Genomic DNA, 24,564 nt, shown 5'->3' on the forward strand with positions numbered 1-24,564 from the left:
AATGATAAATGATAAATAGATGAATTATTATAAATGATAAATGTTTTAATCACTAATTCTAAACATTTAAAAGACGTGCATCAAGTATTATTATGAGATGAGTTTCAGTGTGCAATTGTAACGGTAATATTGAATTTTTAAATAATGCTTTTAAAAGGCATTAAGAAATTATACAAATTCAAACACATTATTCAATAATGATTGGAGTTTTCATTTTATAATTAGCAGAAGAGCGGGAGAGATTTTATTATTTATTGCAACTGCGTTTGGACTACCCATTGCTACTCAGAAACGAGATGCGAACAATGAATGCATGTATTTTAATCATTCTAATTTAAAATAGTTCGCTTTATAAACACATTAAATAATCGGACTTCACAAGAAATTTTATTTGAATACTGCAAACAGTTTTATATTCTTTGTTGCATTATTTTTTTATTCTAGCTTGAAATGAAAGTACATAGTATAAAATTTATAGTACAACTCAAATTTTGAATTGTACTATACAAAGACAGTACTTCAACTGTGGAACAAAATATGATTAAAAGGACCTTTATATGTATTTAATTCGGTGTAGAAATTCCATTGCCAACACAAGAATAACAGACCTGCATGCATTGTATTAATTCGGAGACATTTTTGACCTCAAAAGCATTAAGCATTTCATAGTGTGCACAGGATTTTTTATTGATCGCTTTTAATCCGCTTATGGTAATAAATTTGCTGTTTACACTCAGCATTTGTTAGTAGCTTCGTGAGGATAAACAAAAGATGTTCTTTTTACTGTTTTCTGTACAATATAAAAATAATTTTATGAGCCGTATTCTTTGCTTATTTCAATAAACTATCAACCATTAAAGTTTATTAAAAATTTCTTTCTAACAAACACATAAAAGATAAGATTTCTTTTATTCCATTTCAAGGAAGGAACGGTTCTATTTTTTTTTCTTTTTATACAACAGACCACAGAACTGCTCCATTAGCAATAACACATTAATTGGACCTTTGATATTAATGAATATGAATTTATATAGCATATTAGCACATTTCATTTATTTATATTTATTTATTATTTATTTTTATCTGATTCCCACCCACGTAAGGCTGTAAATTTACAGTATCAATACCATGTGTGGGGTGTGGGGTATGGATTTTTTTAAAAATTACTTTATATATATATATATATATATGTTAAAGATACCAAGCAATTTTAAACCTGGTTTTACTCCATTTTTTCCAAGTAAGCAAACAGACAAAATGTCAAGTTTGCGCCTGCAATTTATGCAAGACTAGCTGATCCCACAGGTAGTGCAAGACCAAGGCAACTCGTGGTAGAAGTGGAGCAAGCTCTGATCACTAATCTTGACATTTTGTCTGTTTTCTTACTTGGAAAAAATGGAGTAAAACCAGGTTTAAAATTGCTTGGTATCTTTAACATAACTATACCTAAGTTAAAAATACTTTCTACATATATATATATCTGTGGTCTCACACTGAGTGATGAAATTCCGCGCTCTCACATACATCTATGTCCATCGCGGGACTAGAACCCACAGCCTGTTTTGGTTGTAGATTGGATACGCTAATCACTCGGCCAAACTGGACGGCAATTTGTATGTTTTATATTTTCTTACGTGCTACCTTTATCCTTAAGTAAGTTTGAATAATCATTAATGATCTGTACTATTCAGGTCAGCTCTCTGCAGATATATTAAGCAGTAATTTATTGCAATATATTATTGATATAATATTCAGTAGTTCGTATAATCCACGTGCGCCTTTCTATATTTCAGGAGGGATAGTAGCATAAATGTTCAGATTCATATATATATGATGAAAGTAACTATAGTTTTATATAGCATTTGTCATCCTAGTGCGTTTCTGGTGGATTTGTCAAATGAAATATTTTAATACGATATCTGTATACAGCAACTGCCAAAAATGTGAAATATCCCACAAAGCGATCACATTTCGAATTTTCCTATTCTAAACATTGAGGAATATATTTATCTTTTTATATTATATTAATGCATTTATTTTATTTTTTTATACATTTATTTAAGAGGCAGATGTGCAATGGACATAAATATTATAATAATTAGGATGAAACCCTATATAGTTATCTAAAAATATTTATTTTGATCGTATACCTTTTTTTACTCCGCAAAAAGAGCAAGCAGCACTCTTTACCCCTAAGATTTTTGGAGATCGGTTTGCCGAAACCAGGCTCTATATTAGCCGTTCGCTGAAAGATTAATACTATCGCTACTAGCGAACGTATTATCTTTTACCTGATCCGAAATCCTAATTTAGATATCAAATATGGACCTTTTTCAAGCCTAATCAGACCTTTAATAAGCGGAGGCTTGAATAAGTCATATCTTCATTTTTATACGAGGATATGACAGATTACTACCGCTATTTTCTGGTCTTCATCTTAACATTGTTGTTATGTGAAATAGTACGTGTCCTACCCAAATTTCTAAAACCAAATCATTGATCCAGTTTTAAAATCATATAGCTGTGTGTGTGTGTGTGTGTGTGTGTGTGTGTGTGTGTGTGTGTGTGTGTGTGTGTGTGTGTGATTTTATCCCGCCAGATTGCGCACTTATATTATGGTGAAAGCCAGTATGTGAGTTACTGATAGCGTGTATGCATACTGTTTATTCTAAGTTGCCAATTGTCATGGGCAAAGAGGATCCAGTGGACTTCGAAAAAGGCATGATTGTAGGATGCCGGTTACAGGACGGAAGTATGCAGGAAATTATTGATATTATAGGCTGTACGCAGAGTGCTGTAGTTAAACTTTTCCCGAAGTAAAAGGATAATGGTCTAGCTGGGTGTCCACGCTTCATCGGTTCTCCTGGTGAACATAGGTTTTTCGCCTTTTGTAAGCCCAATCGAAAAACAGCGGAATGGCTAACCATAGGATTTAACCAGAAGACGAATGGTAATGGTGATGTTTTCCCAGATCACATTCAACACCTTCCTTGATATGGGACTTCGAAATAGGCGCCCAGTAAAGTTTGCATCTGAGAGACATCCTTGGAATAATGAAGATTGGAAACAAGTTGCCTTTTCGGATAAATCTAGTTTCTAGAAATGCCATATGAACGGTAGTCGTATAGTTAGGAGAAAACCTGGAGAGAGGAGAGGAGTTAACCCGGTGTCATGATCCAGCAGAAATAGGTGAGAGGAGAAGGAAGCGTTATGATGTTATGAAGGATGTTTTACTGAAAATCTCTTGGAGTCATAATACTAATAGAGCATACTAAGAATGCTTCAAAATTCGTGTTCATGTCTGATTGGGTACTCCCTTTCATCCCGAATACCTCCCCAAATTGCACAGATGTATTCACGCAGGGTAATATTCTTGGTGCAGCATCTTTCGAGCGTGGTTCACCGAATGTGACAGAACTTTGGACAACATGGAAATAGATCCACATCCAGCCCATCAAAGTCAACCAACGAACTACTGTTCAATTTCTCTCACTTCTGTTCTCTCAAAAATTATGGAGAAGGTAATCAAGAACCAACTCTTGAACCGCCTAAAGACATACCAACTAATCAGTGACCAGCAGTATGGGGATTCTGCCACTCGCGATCTGTAGCTGATCTTCTTGCTTTCACCACCCACATATGGACTCAGACCATGGAGAGATTTGGAGAAACTCACGTGGTTGCTCTCGACATTTCAAAGGCATTTGACGGGATTGACACAAAGACCTGCTTACCAAACTGCCACCCTATGGTCTGCGTTCCTGAATCTGCAACATGATCGCCAACTGTCTCCCCTGTTATTAATGATCTTAATGATTCCTCTCTCACAAACCCACTTCAATCCCTCTCTGAGTCGTTCAGTTTCTGCCTTGTGCCTCTTCTACAGATACTTCATGGACATCGCTCTGCTGATTGGCCACTATTATTCTATTCTCCTACAAAATCATTAAAACAAGAGCCACTGCTAACCAATACCCTTTTAGTCTGTCTTAAAATTCACCGAATCAACTTCACTATCTCCTCTTTTATTCCATCTACTTTTCTCATTTCGAACAGTACCCCCTACTCCCTACTTTGCCTTCCCCAAAGATTTGAATACTCAGTTGCTCAAGCAAAATGTGAACATTTTGCTTGAGCAACTCCTCCTTTCTTTTATTCCTCTTGCCCACACACGGCACCATTGTGCTATAGGTCTTGTGACTTTTCTTGTGAGGATCAGATATTAAAAAACATAAACAAATAAAACTTACAGGTTACCATAGCCGCCAAATTCGATGGGATTTGAATCCCATAGAATATCTCTGTGATTATGGATCACTTGATCCGTCGTTTGAATCTTTCATCCGGAAATCAGATCTATGGGAATCAATCCTGATGCCGTATCGCAGCACACCTCCTTCAACTTTCAAAGGTCTTCAGCTACTCTGCATAGCGGACGTTTAGAGAACAAGAAGAGCCTTAACTAATAATAGAATAGTTATATTATTCGGACTGGGCTGTGTAACTCAAAATACTGCTAATATGAAAACATTACCTTTATATTAATTAGTATGCATGATGTACGATTAGACTGCTAAACTGAATGATTAATCTTGTTGTGTCCTTTATGAAACCTACATGTAATGCTAAGGGTAACTAGTATAGTCATGAGGCACGCCAGCACTCTTTTACAAAATCTCACACAAAAGGGTGTGAGTGAGATTATATATATATATATATATATATATATATATATATATATATATATATATATATAAAATCTCACTTGCATCACTTGCAGGCGCAAACCTGACTTGTTTGTCTGTTTGCTTACTTGGGAAATGGAGTAAAACCAAGTTTAAAATTGCTTGGTATTTTTAACATATATATATATATCATCATCATCATTATCACTTTCTGATATGTATCCTAAGAGATGTTCAGGTTACTATGACAGTACTACATGATTAAGTTTACGTTATTATTAATCTCCTATCAACAATTTTCCTCCAAATCAGCCTGTTATCTGTGAGCACTTCAATATTGTCATATCTAACATTTCATGCTTCTAAGGCATGACCGAATCAATCCTGTCATCTTGGCATCAAACACCTGTTTTACTAAACTTTCTTCATCCATTCTATTTAAGTGGCCACACCACCTTAAATTAGCTCTGCTGACACATTCTTGAATGCTAATAATATCAAGTTCCTTTCTAATATCTTCTTTTTCAATATGACTCTGCCATAGATACCATCGGTTCACAAACCACTAAAACGAAGTTTCTCAGAAACCTCATTTTAGTGGTCCCTAGTCTTTGATCAAGTGCTTTATTTCTAACCCAACTCAGATTCATAACTTAAAACTGGTTTAAACACTGTCTTTTATACTGCTAATTTGGTGTTTTGGCTAATTTCTCTCTTATTTCATACAACTTTATTTAGCTAGCTACTCACCATACCAGTTTTGCTTATTCTGTTTTTTATTTCTAGGTTTAACCCGACACACACACACACACATATATAATGGAATACATAACAGAATTTTGCCCGAGTTTCGTAGTACTCAGTCATATCATCTCCCCCTCCTATCATCACGATTTCCTCCTGTTTCTGTTCCTAAACGTAGGCACGAAGTTTGAAAAATAGGAAGCAACTGTGTTGTTTGGTTCATTTAACAGTATACGACAACAATTCTCAAGAGAATTTCACGAGAAACTTTGAAAAACTATCATGGAAGAAGCACTAAGCGAAGTGTATAAATTCTGAGCAGCACTGTTTTGAAGAACTGTAAGAATTCTTTTCCCCCCTCCTATGTCATGCTCGCTTTTTTTACTTCATTCACTCTGGAAACTTTAGGTGGCAACTCATAAATTTTTCAAGCTTTCATAAGAGGCGATTATTCAAGAAACATGAAATGAGTAGGCATACCTTGCATACAGAAATAATTAGAAAGGTTTCTTCATGAAAAATGATTTCTGATAGAAGTCGAAATATGTTCCTGCACATAATACTACTGATCACCATGTAAACCACTAAATCAAAAATGGTCTAATTTTTTTCTATCCACGTGTCTTGCGAATTTCTCGAAACCAACTGATCGGAAACACTATTGAACAAATGTTTTCCTCTGTCATATGCCCCATCTAAAGCACCGGAGAAAGAGGAACAGTTTCATAAATATCGACTTTACTTTTTGTAGAATAATGACAGAGAGAGAGCTAGAGAAATTAAAAAGAAAACATATATACACACTTACATCCTTCGAAAAGGTTACTGACCAAATATGCAATTACACGAAACTGAAATGGACAAAATGGACCTCGAGATAATTACGATACTTTACTGGAAACAAGAAATGTATACTGATATCAGGAAGAAATTAGGGAAGATGAAAAGAGGAAGTAAGGCAAGACTGCATTATCTGAACAATATTTCAACATATTAAGTTGTTTTCAGGTATTTCACAATACCGTGAAAATAAATTAACATATACTGCCAACACATAAGCCTTCCACGTGTTTGAGTATTTCAACATAGAATACTGTCCAAAAAACTCATTACGTATGCATTAAAAGGGAAATGTATAAATTTCGCTTTTAATGGCACAAACATATTAAAAAAATGAAAATAAAACAAATGATACCCCACAAATACTGTAGATATCGTTCTTTTAATCCAATCACAGAGTTCCTCGCATACTACACTACATCTGGTTTTGCATCATATACAAGATGTTTCTTCATTTAAATGTTAAAAAGGTCTGCATCTGCTAACGTTATTGTTGATTTGTGAGTATAATAGTACTTTTAAGTCGAGTAAGAAGTTTGCTCTTGTTCTTCATGAAGGATGGAATATAAGTGGCAGTGTGTCATTGTAATATAATATAACATTCATCATTATTATGTCCCAAGAAACGTGAGATAATTGATGTGAGAAGGAAATCTGGATGTGTAAGATTAATTAGGAATACATCTACGTAAAATGAAATGAAAAGCCAGCAGAATGGTACAGAAGTCACAGCTTTTAGTTTAGTGCTGTTCTAACGGAGAGAGAGAGAGAGAGAGAGAGAGAGAGAGAGAGAGAGAGAGAAACAACAGTAACTTGAAAATTGAAAGTATATCGTCCCAGGTAAAAAAAAGAAAAGAAAACAATTTTCGAATAAAATCGTGTTGCACAGTTAAATGGGAAAAGGAACAAGCTAAATGAAATACAGATGAAATAGTGTAATATTTTTTTTTATGACGTCGGATTGCATATATGGAATATATGCAATCTACAATTTATTGGAATATATGGAATATATGCAATCTACAATTTATTGGAATATATGGAATATATGCAATCTACAATTTATTGGAATATATGGAATATATGCAATCTACGATTTAACCTACAGTTCAAATAGAATTCACTGGTAAACAGATTAAGATTATTTGTAGGATAAGTCAAATTTTTCTTCCAGGTTGTGGGTTCTATTTCAAGTGATTGGGTTTTTCTAATACATTTTCCTCTAAGGTAAACATACAGCTGATGGCCATTGGCAACCTAAAAAGTCGCTGCCGTCCATATTTCAATAATATGATACATTTATAGATTCTTTATTTCTGGATGATTCCGCACGATGCATCAATCTGAAAACTTAAGTATACTATTTTGTCCTGATACATCCAGTGATAATCGACTAAAAATACGTGATGTTTTTCATTTCCCCTCCCTTGCCTACTGCTACCGTATACTTTCCCGCTACAGGAACGAATTGGCTCATGTTGTAGTTGCTTATGGGCTTGTGTTATACACTTGTCTCTTGATTTCTGTTTGCGCATTAGTGGAGTACTCCAAGAAGTTTTGCGTGCCCTTTCTGTTAAAATACAAAAGCAATACGCAGCTCTGAATTTTAATAGATTCTTTCTATCGGTTTCAGGATTAGTTATTTCCCAACCCAAATTTGGGAAATGACTAATTAAGTTATCTCCCAAATTTGGGTTGCATTTAGCTCGGGTATTAAATAAGTGAATGGCGGAATGAATTGTACTTTAATTAGGATCTAAAGAAAATAATTTTGTGCCCATGAGTAGCAAGTTTAGGGCAAAAACGAAACGTTTTAAAAGAGAAGAAGAAGAAATAGACATTCGATACAGAAAAATGATTTTTAGACGATTTATGTATGCAGGTCAATAAATTAATATGGGATGAAGTGAATTATACATGGGCTATAATCTCTCGGCACAAATCCCTTGTGAATTCACTTAAGGGAACATGAAATGAATAAGAAGGGATTCATTATGCACAAAAAAGCAGTAATAAATAGTGTCTGTATATATTTATGACTTACCATGTGACTGCTAGGAGAAGTAAGCCCATCTTACCATTTTATGTAAGATGGGCTTATTATGATCTGCGCGTGATATGAAATGCGTTGGTGAAGAACGTAGAGCACAAAACATTTAACTTGGGATTTTATTTCGAAGAAAATCCTAGCCTTGCTAATCCTTTTATCTTGTTTTTGTAAATTACCTCAAGTAAAAGATAAAAGTTAGAAATTGTAGAGATTTACACAAGATGTGCATTTTGAATTCTGCTGACGTTGAGGATTTCAATTATAAAAAGAAAGGTAAATACTGTATTAGAGAATTTTGAATTTTCTTTGGTAAGTGAAAGAAAAAATGTGTTTATCCGAAAAAAGTAATAAATTGGAAATCACATTAAAAGAGGGGGAATGAGAATGCAACATGTAATATTGAGTTTAATGTCTACATTCACCAGGTTATGAAAATGATTTTTAATGTGCTACCATCAACGAAAGGTTGTAAACCTATAGTAGAGTAGTACCATGGACGGGCTGAATTTTATTTATTTTTTATATTTTTCATTGATTTTGTACATAATCTGGAAACCAGCTCTGTATATTTCCCACTTAAATTATTGATCGATAGACCGTTTTATTTTTATCGTATTTGAATATCGTGCTATAATTACGAAATCATATTCTGTGCATACATAAATATCTTTGAAACTTTTACAGAAAAGTAAATATTAGTTAATTTAAAAAAAATCGACCTTGATAAAAGTTGAAGAACTTTATAAATGAACCCACCGATGTATTAAAAAACGGCACACTGTTAAGTAATCTTCCTCCTGATGCGCAGTTCATAGTCTAGCACCTAAAAAAAATTTCCGACACTATGTGGCCTGGAAAGAACCTAAATCTTAATCCTATAAAGTAGTGTTGCTTACAGTGATTTGAGTGTCTTTCCTATTAAAGAGGCACTTGATAAAATTACTGGTACTGCTTTTTTGACCACTGCTACATATTTTATAGTAAATACTCAGCGGATACGCTAACTATTCGGCCTGGTTGGCCAACTGTTAGCGCATCCTCTCTCCACGCAGTAGGTTGAGGACTCGAATTCCACCGTGGATGTACAGCGCAATTTGTGATTGTCTTTAGATGGAAGATGAATTTCATCGCCAGCTCTTACTTTGTCTCATGCAGTTGTTGTTATCTCTGTTGTTTCATGCAGTTGTTGTTGTTGTTGTATGTGATGTTGTATACGGAATAATAGTAGGTGGATAGAAAAGTATTCTCTTGCGATTTAGGGAACTGATTGTATATCATCGCATTAAGGAAATAATTGAAAGGTATATTTCATTTCTGAAAATAGGTACTATTAAGTCGAATACTGATATCAGGTGAAGTTTACTAAAAGATTTTAACAAGGTTGTGGTTTTATTTTCTTAGTCAGTGAATTATAATTATTTGATAATATTTCTTGTCATCGAATGAGTAAGTGGTCTGTTGTGCTGTAGTACTCGGGAGTGATGATATGTAATAGCTTAAGATAACGTTTTTTTTTTTTTTTTGGCATGCGGTGTTAAGGACTGTTAAAAAATGGATTACTGTTATGTTCCCCCATTGCAAACTTAACTAATATTTTCTAAATACCCAACCACTTTTTTTTAGATTAAATTATGTTCTTGTCATATAATTGATGTTTTTTGGTTATGGAATAACAGTCTATAGTTCACTATGCTCTGATTGTGAAACATGGAAGATGCGAAGATATGAAGGTGCGATTCATCTATCAAAAATTATATAATTCATATAAATATCAAACGCATATAACTACTTCAAATTGTCGAGTTGCGCCACCGTCATTAATCGCATTATAATTGCAAGTAGATCCTTTGCTTATTATTATTCATTACATTTTGCAGTATACTCTTAGAAAAAGAAAAACAACATTCATTTGATACAGATTTTTATATGTATTCCATATGGAATACGAACACGAAAGTAAGATGCATTATATACTGAGCTGCTATTAGATATATTCCATCTACCCTGTCGAATTATTTGAACTTTCAGAACTGCCTCAATATTATGAAAAAGATTAACTCACGTTCCTGAAAATCTCCACAGGTATCCCATCCCATCTCAGGTAAACAGGATGCATTTGTTAATTTTCATCAAATTTGTCTGAAGTGGATTCCTATCGTAATAATATTTTTCTGCCTCATTTCCAAAGATGCCTAATAGAAAAGAGATCGCAGGCGATTATGGTAAAGTCACTATTATGTTCCTGAACGATTCCTAGATGACATTTGCCTTGTGAAATAACGCTTTATTATATATGCGTCGTATCTGAACATCGTTCCGTATCTGAACATCGTTCCAAAGATGTTCAGATATGACGCGCTATTCAAACTTTGCATTACTAGTAATAGAGGATCTAAAAAGTGACAAGAAAATATACTCATAATCATCACTCCACCTCCATGCCTTGATTTTCTATGTCGTGACTAGACATGACTACTCATGATTTCCTGCTTATATCATCATATCCTTGTTCTTATGTCCTCATGAAATAACAGAACCATATTGAACATCAATGTTGGTTGTCAGTATGGGTGTCTGACACATGGCGCGTTCATTCTCTCACAGATGATTTTTCATTAGATTTTTCATTCTCTTCTTGCGCTGATTAGTTGTTTACAGCAAATATGCCTGACGTCTACGTGAAGCATTCTGTTTATCACACTATCCAATAATGCTAAACATCACTGTCCTAGCAGGGCATCAGCTTCCGATTTCATTTGAAGCACCCATGGCTCTTTTTTTTTTTTTTTCAAACCATTTCATCCAGTAACTAAGTGGATAATCTAACAGCGGGAAATGAAGTTCATCTACCACCGAATGGAATTCACAAACATTCATGTCACAGAGATTCAAGCACATAGCAGATTGGTTGAAAAGCGCAGCGGTATCTATGCTACAAACCAAGCTTGCAATAGAGTGCATATTGTCCCCCCCCCCAAAAAAAAGGGTGGAGCATTCTGTAATAAATGATAGCTATTTTTCCAACTGTACAATTCGCTTTGCCCTAATAAACGTGATGAACTGTATTGTTGATTTTTAATGCTCTGAGCAGGCATTCTTCCAGTAAGTGTTAATTGAATGCAAAATAACATATATCCACATCACCTATATTTTTGCGGCTATAGTTATCGGTTAACATAAAATATTAACCAATTTTTATCTGCTTAACATTGACAAGATTTCAGCTGACACAGAAGCAAGCAATATTTTCAATATTTTGATGTACACTGTTTTCAACTTCCATTTGGATGATTAATAAGCTATTAATTTAGAACGCCTAATTTAAAATGCGGAGCAGAGACCACCCCTACGTTAATCATTAAATTCATATTTTTCGTTTCAATATAAATGAAATTTAACCTTCTCCCGCTTGTTCAAACGAAATATCTTTCAAATAAAGTAATTCGAATTATACACATATGTGATAAAATTTGTAAAACAAGAACTAATTGAATCATTTCTATATTTAGATTGTACTTCTTCCTTTTATATCATAACTTATATTTAATCACGTTATAATGAAAAATCTGTTAAAGAATATATAAGGTAGAGGTATTTCATGATGATTATCATTCTAATATATGAAAGTAATTTACTTACCTACTCCATAATGAAGTCCTCCAACGCAACCCTGTATAGTGGCAAGTAGACCATGCGGAGCAAGTTGAGCACTGTATGTAGCAGCAGCTACCCACATTAAATGATATGTAAATGCCTCCATTGCTTCGAAAGGGATGCACCACCATGGATTGTTGATGTAAGAGTACCCGAAGAAACGAATAAAGTAGAATAATAAAGCATTGATAAGCAGCTTTACTTGTCCCGCTTTCTTCACGAACCAGTCAGATTCATGTAAAAATGGCAATCCTACAATTGCTCCTGTGGTTAATGTCAATCCTAGAAGGAAATTTGGACTCCCAAGATCAAGAAGGTACCAGAATAAAAAAGACTCCACGAATCCCCACATACTGCCAAGCCAAAATGTGACTATCATTAGCAAGATTACTGGAGGAACGCGAAGAAGCTTCCGAAAGTTTTGTAGTACATTCTCCGCTGGAGGCGGGACATCTACATTCATCATCCACACTGCAATAGCGGTACACACTGCTAGCACGTTATAGAAGTGAAACGCTGGTGAATAGTCCATATAACCTCTGTGTTCGCTAATTAGGTCCACTAGGAAGCCAGTGACAGGGGAGAACACCGCTTGTGCCAAGATAGCCCAGAAACGTTGACGACCATATTGCCCTCCATGAGCTTCTACCATGGCTAGCGTTGTCGCATCAAGTAACGTTAGGCAAATAGACATAAATATATTGAACATAATACGTAGAACAAAGTATAACCAGAATGTGAGTGCTCTGTTTCCTGTGGACCGGATACAGTGATTCTTAGGAAGAGTACTATTTTCATCGAATATATGCTGAGCATCACAGATGGTGGAGCACTTCTTTTCAATCCCTTTTATTGAAATTGGACACGCAAACTGTTCGTACGTCTTCTCTTGTAGAGTTACAGCTTGAATTGGATATAAACAGGAAGTGCGTTCAGGATGAGGACTGTGAAAATGAACACCCAGTGTGAAATTTTCTGACAAAGTGCTATTTTCATCCACCACGTGACATAGTTCATTTCCACTATCATCCAAACATAATTCATCCATCTTGATGCGGGCTGTTTGATTGTGCGGACAATGAATACTGCACGCAGTAAGTTTTAAGATGTTTGTGTCATTCGTGTAGAAAACGTCGCATTGACCACCCCAGCAGTTGTCCACCACTACGTGTGGGAAGAAAACTGGACCGCAGTGTATATGTATATCTGGAGGATCAACTCTGGGGCCCGGTACTGGAGGAACGAAAAGAATCGCTGTGGCAAAAGCTACTGAAAAGAGTACGCTCAACATTAGCACATCCTTATAGCGACCAAGCTTGTCAGCGATCATTCCAGCAAGGGGAGAGCAAAACACTTGAGTTACAGGTAGTAGAGTGTAGATGATTGCTGTTTCCTCCACCGTTATTCCTAACTCCTTCATATGGATGGTCATATATGGTATTAAAGATGACGATGCTGCGGAAGTAAAATACAGCAGTATTAGTATTGCCGTTAGTATATGGAACTATGGAGTTTTCATATAGCGAAACTTAAAATATCTTATTTTTGTTATCAGTTATGATTTCCTCATAGCAATTTAATATAGCTGCAAAGATTTATGCTAGCAAAACTAATGACATTAAATGTATATCAAAATATAGTAATCTTACAACAGAATAGTCTAAAATCTTCTCTTGTAAGATGTTTCTGTATATCCACACAGAAGCTTCATACTTGGTGAAGTAAATGTAAATAAATGAAAAGCTATTTTTAGTCTTTTCCAAGTTAAATTGAAAAATTTTAACCCTTGCCTAGCTTTCTAGCAGCATCAGAACTTAACAAATTGCAACAGTAGTGCACCACGAGACTAGTCGCAGCCAAGCGGATCTTTCTTTTCTCGATTGTCTGTTTACTCGTGGGGATTTGATAATGAATCCAAATTAAATTTCACAGTGGTAAAGAAATATCTTCCATCTCACTATACTTTACTAAAGTCACCAATCTTACAAGCAATTTAGGCAGTAACTTGGCATCCCAATGTTTACTCACTACTTTGTTTTCTTTTCTTTTGGTGCGGATTTGTTTTATTCTCGAGCTGTTTTCTTTCCATTCCGTTTTGTAGTATATACTAGCTCATATAATGAAATTTCAGGTGGGGTTAGGTTTTTGGAATTACAGCCAAATTAACTAGGACAACGAAGCGTGTTGTCTTGAGTGTTTCTCCCCTCTGATTTATCTATTTTGTGGGGTGAAAATACGTAGCGTTCAGGAAGAAAAAACTGTATCACATTGGCAAAGTTGGTTGTGAAATTCTTATATTTAAATTTTTCTGGACAGGGTTCAATCCCTGGAGTAACTTGGAACGTTATTCCAGGAAACGTAGTTTATTCTATGAATAGGTTAATTTAGATAATTAATACGAATATGTATAAATAGTTTTGAATTCCACACAGAAATATTTTATGCATTTATACCTCAGCCTCCGAAGTTTGCTTCTGTATTATGTTATTCGCAGCCTCGCGGTAAAATTAAATAATTTTATGCGAATTTAGCCCATACTAGGTTATAAATTTACTGCTCACTAGTAAAAGAAAAGGTTAGAGGGCGCAGAAATTCTGCTTTGGAGACCAAATGGAAGTTAAGCCATTTCGGGCCACTAATAATAATAGATCTCTTGTTGGTGATCTCACACCAAAAGATGAAATTCATCTACCTCCTAAATGCAGTTAAATTATTCAAATAAATCTGTTGATATTCATCTACACCTAATTTCAAAAAGTAAAAAATGGTTGACCTTTTTGAAATTATTATTTCTGGAGTAGTTTGAATTGTCTTTTGTTTGTTATTATTGTTCATTCATTGGACACAAAAAAATAAAATAAATAAAAGATAGAAAAAGGAGCATCTTTTGAAATTATGATGTCTAATTTCCTTATTTCCTTTTCCCTCTTAAATATATAATTTACGTTTATCTTACTAGAATAATATGTTTTTTTTTTATTTCTTTCTAATTTAATTTCCTTGAAATAATTTATTTTCAGTTTTACATTTTAATAGTAATAACGTTGCTGTGATGATTTTTATACGTTTTAATTTTCTTTAGATAAGAATTTAAAGTACTAAGGTGAAGAAATAGTTTTGGATTTTTATGATGATATTCAGAATGATTTGCTGCATTAGAAAATCTGAACAAAAATATAAGTTAGTTATTTATTTTGCTTTTATGTAGTGAAATATTTATTCCGGTTGAAGTATTCTTTGACAGAAAAAAATCTACTTGGAACTGAAATAAAAATAAATAAAGCGCGGGATTCGCGTATGGACATGGATGTTTTTGTGATTGACTTTAAGTGGCAGAGAAATTTTATCGTCCGGTATGAAACTACCGAAATTAGACTATAGTGGCTTGATAAAGTTCCATCTTTTATCTCTAGAGCAGAGTTTCCGGATTGTGCAAAAAATACATAAATACAAAAAAATTAATAAAACAGGAGAAAAAAATTCTTATCCCACCCACGATACGAATGGAAACCTATACCTAGTATAGGTTTCCATCAAAAACCTTTCATTGGTGGAGTCACATTAAAAACAATATATGCCAACGTTTCTCCAACTCAAGCTAGCATTATCGACGACACATAAAGATACACTCAGGGAAAACTGAAAATAAAATTATCCCGAAAACAAGGACAATAATATGCATGCAGGCGACAATGGCGCTCATCACGGTGATCTGCGATTACTGTTGATGGAAAGATAAGGCATGTGGAAACTTTTTGTAAGATAATCTCCTCTAGCAGTTATATTGTGGTTAACAGGATTGTGTAGGACTTGTGCCGCTACCAAGTAGAACCTTTGTGCTTTATTTAAATTGGGATTTGTGTAATAGGCTGGCTTACATCTGATGAAACAGTCCTTATCCAAATGTTATGATAGGCCCTTTTTTGGTTGTCCATACCGAATTTATCGTTTTTTTTGTTGATCAAGATGATCCGTCTTGCGTGTCCTAAATTTTGCGTTAACATAGTGAGGATCCCGGCGGTCACTTGATTTGCCTTAGGAAGGTGGAAATGTTGTTCAGGTGTTTGAAGACTTTTGATTCTATATCTATATACAGAAGCAAGCCCTGTCAATCGGTTGTACCTTTCATGTAAGGTCAGGATGTGGTGTATAAATAATGTGATTTGGAGGGTATTGCTCTTTTTAAGGCGTTTGGTAATTATTTTTATTATTGTCATTGTTTGATGCAGAGACGATCATGAGGACAAAACTTTCTCTGTCCTGGAAGCTAATTGAAAATTACATATCTTAGTAGGGTATGTGAAGTGTCATGTAGGTATCTGTCTTATCTATCTGCAAGCGTGGTTGAGGGGATACTCCAGACTGAATACTAAAGAGAAGCCCCCTGATTGCTAAACTATAGCCTGTTTGGACGAAAATGTACAAACATGCTATAATTTTCGTCTTTTTCCGCTTCAACAGTAAAACTCATTCGTAAGTCGATATCGTTAAAGAACTCTACGTGCACAGTTTGAAAGAGCCTGCTAGCCAGTTTTATTAATAATTATTTACATAAAATTTCTTTGTTCTGTAACATTTCGTCAAACAAGTATTCTTCAATTATGGATGCATTACAGTTAAACGTTTCGATTTCTCTTCTGTTCAGTTTTTTTCTCTCTTCTAATTTGTTCTGTACTGTTCATATCACTATTTGTTTGCTTTTTATTATTCGCATGGCTACTTATTGCTGTTATTCTCAATGGATATCTTTTCTACCCGATTTTATACCAAACGATTATCAATTACATTGGAATTTGTATAGAAATCACTTTGTAATTATCAATTAGAGAGATAACCTTAGTTTGTTTTCAAAGTATTTCTAACCGTATCCAGGATACTGACACAGTACCACAAGCTTAAAATAAACAAATACTTTAAGCCTGGCGTATCGTGAAATACATTTTTTTAAATGCAATTGTAATTTTGGAACAGCTTGTATTTTGGGTGATCAGCCTTCCAGTCATTTATTACATGCTAAGTAAAACCAAAATGTTAACCTTGACATGCCACATTTAAATTTATAACACGTCGTGCTTTTTGTAATTTGCATTTACAATTATATTTGAATTACAATTATATTTCAATTAATATAATCACTGCCTAAAACAGTATTTTTATTACAATATCGAGACTTTGGACAAAATAAAAGTAAAATAGTTTTTATATATGTTTTGATAACTATTACTTGATTTGAGAGATATGCATTGATAATCAGCGCATAATACTCAATAAAGATTTTTAATTTTTATTTCTTCGTACATAAATTCCACACGTTTATTTGGTTATTTTCACTTTGATCAAATATAGGGTACATCTTCGATTAAAGTTTGTGATATGTTTTCTTTATTTTAGAGAAGTCTCTTCCCATAATTCCTTTTTAGTATTTATATGATACTTTTGTATTGGGTCTATAATAGTGGAAAAATCGTAATTTGAGAATAAAATTCAAAGTGTTCAAAATGAAAATCACTAATGGAATTATAAAAATAGATTCGATGAGACAAAAATGCTTACCTCCGAACCAACAAAAAAGTACTATCTTCAAAGGAAACAGGGCCTTGTTAATAGTTGGAAGCTTCATTTTATTCTTGTTATTTAATCTAAAATATGTAATGGAAATATGTTTTAATTATTACATTAAATTATTTTAAAGCGCAAATATTTTTGCTATATTTCCTTATTTATTATTTATCATCCTGACAAGCAATTTGGCTGTTTTCAGAGATTTTCAGGTTTAAAAATATACGAGTTTAACTCAGAAAGATTGCAAAAAAGTTACGCTCTGTGAATATCCATAGTAATATATAACTACTAATTTGAATTTTGAATGAAGAATTAATGCGAATCTGACTTTTAAATTTCGTAAAGAAGGGAAAAGCCTTTATAAGGGCTTTTCAACTGTAAGAGAGTTAATCAGTCCCAACAGGGAAGGGAGGTTTCTTCTTCCATCAATCCCGGGTTTATCATTCTTCTGATCAGGCATACCGGCCAGAAGGATATACGCAGTTAATAGATATATTAGACTTGCCTCATAGCATTAGTTCCTGCAGCTGTAATTCTAAATAACAAGAGCAAAAACATCACACTTTATAGACAAGTAAGTGAAAACAATCAGGCTGTTTTAAATCTAATATAATTGTTTAATTACATTAGTTATCAAATAGAAACCGCATTGCATTGAAATATACTGCATTGACGAATAGTTATTACTCGATGTTCGGATCATGATTAGACATGGAGATGGCTTACAATCATTATTGATTTATAGGGAAGTATAAAAGAAATTAGTTATAAAGATATCACACAACTACATGACGTAAAATTGAGGAATATATATTCATTGGTAAAAATTGGTTGTCATTAAAAAGTACAGTATGATAAATATTTTGAATATTAGTACCATTTGAGAGTTGAGCTCTTATTTTATTCCAACAGTTGCCCACTGTTTTATGGAAAGGCCAACAGTCGTCAAGAATGTGCAGAATGCAGGCATGTTCATGGAGAACATTTCTCCATATAATCGCCTGATTAGGAAAATATGACATTTATCAGAATACCGCGTAGGTTATTATTCGTTCTTGGCATGACTGTATAAGAGATAATCTGAAATATTATATAGACCACACTCGCTGTTTGGAAATTAGCTAGCTGATGATTCCATCTAATTTTTTTTTCTCGCGAATGGTGCGCCTCTTCGTTTCGGAAAAAATTCAGGAAAGGAACAGTCTGATCAACAAACATTAGTATTTTAATGTAAATCCCACTCAAGAAAATTTATGAATCTATAATACTTTAGTATGTGAGTGGGTCACAGTTTATATAATCCAGAAACCTGGCTCAAGAGACCAAGTATGGAAATTTTCGAGCCACTTCGGGCCTCTACTAAGCAAAGTGGTGGTCTCACCCCCTAAGCGATGATATTCATCTACCATCAGAAGATCTTCACAACCATCGATTCTTAGTGGGTTGTTATTCACGCGGCCAATTAGTCCTTTATTTGCTGTTACAGAAGTTATAGGAAAGAAATTAATCTTCCAACAGTTACCCACTGTTTTATGGAAAGGTTAGCAGTCGTCAAGAATGTATAGAATGCAGGCATGTTCATGGAGAACATTTCGCCATATAATCGTCTGATTAGGAAAATATGACATTTATCAATACAGCGTAGATTATGTTTCGTTTTTGGCATGATTGTATAAGAGATAATCTGAAATATTATTCCAAAATCCAAAATTCCAACCATTTTCTTATAAAATAGCAAAATGTTTTGGATATAAGGATGAAGTAAGGATATGAATAAATGTACCATTAACGTGATAATCGTTAATGTTGACTTGACATAAAGCAAATATTTTAGATAATATAGTAATAAATACTTGAACAGTGCACTTAGTATGTACCAAGGAAAAATTGGAGAAGGTCATTGAATCTTATGGGTAATATCGGATTAATTAAATATTAAAGATTGAAAACACAAAGTTTGAGTTACAGCGAACTAAAAATTCTAGATTAATCCATTAAGATCTTACGTATATGTATAAAGAAACGATTATAAAAATAAATTAACCAGGTTCATCGTAAATTTTGAATAATTTTAAATAATCAGCTGTGGTTGTAGTTGAATTCAATAAGTATTTTTGAGTTTATGTGTCAAAAACTGGTTACATAGAAGAGAACATAAAGACATACTTCTGGACAGGCAATAGTTATCTAATGGATTAATAAAGGTAAAAAGATATTGTTGATATGAAATTATGATAATTTACATTGTCTTCAATGGTTATATTCTTCTTCTTCATCATCATCTTCAACCTTCTGGTTCTGTCCACTGCTGGACGAAGGTCTCCCCCATGATTTTCCAGATCACTCGGTTTTCTGCTTCTCCCATCCATCTCACTCCTGCAATTTGTTCCAGTTCATCTCTCCACCTTCTTCTCGGTCTTCCTCTTCGTCTTGCTCCATCCATTGGTCTCCACTCTGTTGTTTTTCTAGTCCATCTCCCGTCACTTCATCTGGCAATATGGCCAGCCCATCTCCACTTGGCCTGTTTAACGTATTTTGCAATATCCATGACACCTGTTTGAGATCTTATCCAGATATTTGTCTTCCTATCTCTTAATGTTATTTTTAGCATACGTCTTTCCAATCGATGTTGTGTTGTTCTCAGCTTTTTCTTTAGGGCTTCTGTTAAAGTCCATGTTTCTCCTCCATATGTTAGGCCAGGAAGTATGCACTGGTCGAAAGCTTTCCTTTTTAGACTCATAGGGATGTTACTTCTGAATATAGTCTCTCATTTTCCCATAAGCCATCCATCCAAGGTGAATTCTTCGTTCAATCTCTTTTCTTTGGCACTCCTCAAAGGATAACAATTGGCCCAAATATACATATGAAGTAACTTGTTCTATTTCATGGTTTTCAATTTTGATAGTTCTATGGTTTATGTATTTATTCATCATTATTTTTGTTTTTTCTCTATTTATTTTTAATCCAATTTCTCTGGAGGCTTCATTTAGCTGATTTAGCCTTTCTTCCAGATCTTCAAGATTATCTGCTATCAGGACAATATCATCTGCAAATTTCAGATAATGCAGCCTTTCTCCATTTATTCCTTTTGTTTCCCAATCAAGGCTTCTAAAGACTTCCTCTAGTGCAGCTGTAAATAATTTGGGAGATACGGTGTCGCCTTGCCGGATAGCTTTTTGTACTGGGAACTTTTCACTGTTTTTATATAATTTAATTACAGAAGTTGCATTATTGTAAATATGTTTTAGTGTTTCAATATATGGTTTCTCAGTTCCCTGGGTTTCAAGTGCTTTTAGTGTTGCAGATGTTTTAACTGAATCAAATGCTTTTTCATAGTCTATATAGGCCAGACATAAGGGTTTATTGTATTCAATTGATTTTTCAATGAGCTGTCTTAATGTGTGAATATGGTCCAAAGTATTGTAATTCTTTCTAAATCCAGCTTGTTCACAGGATTGCATTCCTTCTAGTTTAGATTTTATTCTATTATTTATAATTTTTGTGAAAACTTTATATATGGTGGGGAGTAGGCTTATAGGTCTGTATTTTTTAATTTCTTCCTTATTGCCCTTTTTAAAAATTAATATTAGAAGTGAATTGTTCCAATTTTTCGGAATTTTTCTCTGCTTTAGGCATTTATTGAAGAGTTTACTCAACTGTTTGATGACAGGGCTTCCTCCCAGTTTTAAGAAGTCTACCATAATTCCATCTTCTCCTGGGCCTTTCCATGCTTCGTTTCCCGCAGTACTATTTCCACTTCACCTTGTAAGATCTCAGGGGCATCATGTTCTTCCTCACTCGAGTAATCCATAGATGATTCTTGGATGTCCCGGTCTTTGTCTTCATATTAAATGGTTATATTAAATTATCTTAAATTTGAGATAATTGTTAGCAGTTGATAAGGTTCGATGTAAGAATAATATATCTCCATTGGTGGTAATAAGATGTATGCCAAGGTTAGTCAGTTCACTTTTGATCATCGTCAATAAAGCTCCAAAATTGGGAATAGTAACTCAGGACTGGAAATTAGTAAGAATTATTCCAATACATAAAGAAGGTTCACAACGCATAAAGTGGAGAATTATAGATCAGCGATTATATGTGAACTGCGACTTTCTTGGAAAGGATAAATCCTGTTTAGCAAACTCGGTTAGTTATTATAATTTCGTAACGAAGAATAAGATGAGATGCAGAAAGTAGTCCTCTTATATACAGTATTTGGAAGTTAGTATGGTATTTTGTATAGTATCACACAATAATAACGCAAATTAGAATGAATATGTCATTAAGGAAAAGACAGCAACATTGTTAGAGGCGTGGATACAAGTGTGACGGAGTTTTAAAATAAAATGGATTGAATTTGTGAGCAACAGTGACCAAGGTCTACTGTTTAGGCATGAAGAAATAGGAAACTTTACTTGTCCCCAGAATGACAATTATTAGTTAAGTGCAAATGAAAAATTCTTCATTCATTCATTCCATAATGAAATGTGATACGAAACTTCCTTAAGAAACATAAGAAGGCAGGCAGAACGGCAAATGGCATTCTTTCATTACCCTGCAGAAGTTCGCTAGTAGGAAAAGATGTTATTATTCCCTTACAAAGAGATAATTGATCCTTATTTTAAGTACCGTAAGCAAGTTTAGAGGTTCCTGTCTTAAGAGGGGGATTTACAGTGGGTAAAAAGTGCAGAGGAAGAGGAGAAAGAGAGATTAATAACTGGAACGAGCAAAGATTTTATTTTATAGCAAAGATAAATAAATATATATATATTTATTTATTTATTTATAATATAAACAATCTTACTTGGTAGTGACAGGCACTACCAAGTAATTTTGGCTTGATATATACCTAATTATTGGTAACTAATAGTCCAGTTACGAAAGATTATTTATGATAGAGCAGTCAATCCTATCTGCATAGACTGCTATGTCTGTCAAATGCCACACTTACTTCTCTGGAATTTCTTTTCTGAATTTCCTGGAGGAAATATCTTTTTACCGCCTGTGAGAATGGATAACTCACCTTCATTTGATAAGCCATTGTAAAGGTTTCTTAGGCTCACTTAAATGGAATTCGAACCCGATCATGTCTTCTAACTGAAGGGCATCTTCACTACTAGTTAATCTACCGGGACTCACATATTTAGGCTCTTGCTTTTGAAAAATACTTTGTGCATGAGACCTCCAAGAAAATTTTGTTTGTTGATCTGTCCAATTGCCGACACTCTTAAATTCCTGTTAATTTTTCTATTGCTTTCATGAGATTGAACTAATACCATTGTATGTATCTAACAAAAACAAATAAAATGAACATTTATGGATTTTAATTATCTTCTCTTGCAATTTTTATAGGACTTTGATAATTTTATGCCTTTTGTACTTGGCCACAGCTCTAATAAGCACAACCTGTTCTCATTACACTAAAAGAGTGAAAACTCGCATGCTTGGAAAGTGTTGGGAAGAGAGAGAGAGAGGGGGGGGGGATTTAGGAATTTTTTTCTCTTGCAAACTAGGTTTGTTCTTCCACTACATAGAAAAACAGGCCTCTGAACACATGCAGTTGATAGCTCAGTCATGACACTGAAGAAAATGACTCAACTGCCTTCGTAGTAAATCTAAACAATACAAACCATTTTCCCCCGTCAATTTCTAGGTAATCAGAGTAATATCTAAACATATGGATGTATTTCAGCAAAACTTAAAAATATATTAAATAGCATTTTTAATTATATGCGAAACACAATTTTCCTAATACATTTCCTAACCATTTTCCTAATATATAGTAAGGCTATTTCCCCCCCCCCCTCGAGGCTTGATGTATGGATATAACCTTTTCAGTGTTGCGAGTTAACTAAGTTCATATTTTAAGACTTGTATAATGTTGATGGGGGTAGCGTTATTATACTAAGTTTAGGATTCACTCACACACACTCTCACACGCACATACAAACGAGTGCCAAAACGTTTATATAATTCTCACATCCATTAAGATTATATACTGTATATGCATTCATTTAGATGTACCACATACACATACTAGTAATTTATATAGTTTTTTATTGTAAACTCGACGGAATGTTACATGGAATTATATATATAGAAAGCTTATTCAGTTAAACAAGTTTTAAAAAATATACTTTTATATAAAACAGCGTTATAAAAGGAAAACTTCTGAGTTTTCAGCCTAAAGCATGATAATTTGAAATTTCCAATTTTAAAATTATAAATGAGTAAGTTTAATATATTACTGTACACTTTATATCGAAAACTTAGCGACTTCGTATCTATGCAAAAGAAAAAAAAACTTGATAAAACTTTTTAAAAAATGCGTAACGCTTAGATAACACTCGTTTTCTCAAATTACCTGATTGCATAAATATCACTGAAACGTACGATCTCCCTCGTTCAGAAGTTCTTTCAGAATGTTCTCACTTTATTACTTTAAATAAAAGAAATTTCTTTTACGACAGAAAACCGGCAACATAGCTTTACAACGAGCTTAAAACCACGCAGGATTAGTTCAAATATCAACTGTGACCATGGCAACAGCTTTCTTATTGGTTGACCTGCGATTCTTTATGCTGATAGATGTCTTTTCCTTCACTCTTGAGGGGGTGGGGTGCTATCATAAATTAACCTTCCAGGTTTGAAAATAAACAGTTGTTTTCTATCACTGAGGGAGATTCATCAGTTCGAAGAATTGTTGATTGGTGATATTTAAAGATTTGAATAACTTTAAAACACTTCTGCATGTATATTGAATTTATGATATCACAATATGCAAAGCATGTACACAATTTAGCTTAACCACTGAGATGACACAGTTTCTCACTACAGCTAGGTATATATATAAATTGCGTTATAACCAGAATAGCTCTATCTAAAGAGAAATTTCACAAAATATTTTATCCTACGAAAAATTATATACTTTAAGACGATAACACTGATTAAGTAAACACTCTGTGTTTTTTTTTTTTTTTTGTTGTTGTTGCATATTATGTAAGTGGACCTCAGACATGTGGCGTA

At 33.9% G+C, this 24,564-nt stretch overlaps 1 protein-coding gene across 2 annotated transcripts in view; it reads right to left on the reverse strand.

Moving 5' to 3' along the window:
- Positions 1–23,967, reverse strand: part of LOC150104715 (major facilitator superfamily domain-containing protein 6-like) — a 69,501-nt gene extending 45,534 nt beyond the window's left edge. Inside the window, exons 1-4 of one of the 2 annotated variants that reach the window (XM_090395892.1) lie at positions 23,903–23,967; positions 17,527–17,612; positions 11,959–13,428; positions 714–790 (exon numbers count right to left, since the gene is read on the reverse strand). In XM_090395892.1, coding sequence (XP_090252018.1) covers positions 744–790; positions 11,959–13,428; positions 17,527–17,593 — 1,584 coding nt within the window. In that variant the 5' untranslated portion in view covers positions 17,594–17,612; positions 23,903–23,967 and the 3' untranslated portion in view covers positions 714–743. Of the gene's footprint in view, positions 1–713; positions 791–11,958; positions 13,429–17,526; positions 17,613–23,902 lie in introns of those variants that run through there. The other variant, XM_090395891.1, reaches the window with a different exon arrangement.
- Between the last annotated feature and the right edge of the window lie 597 nt (positions 23,968–24,564).

Source organism: Typopeltis vanoorti, chromosome 7, assembly GCF_054136105.1.
Source record: "Typopeltis vanoorti isolate ZY-2024b chromosome 7, IOZ_Tvanoo_1.0, whole genome shotgun sequence".
Classification (NCBI taxonomy): Eukaryota; Metazoa; Arthropoda; class Arachnida; order Uropygi; family Thelyphonidae; genus Typopeltis; species Typopeltis vanoorti.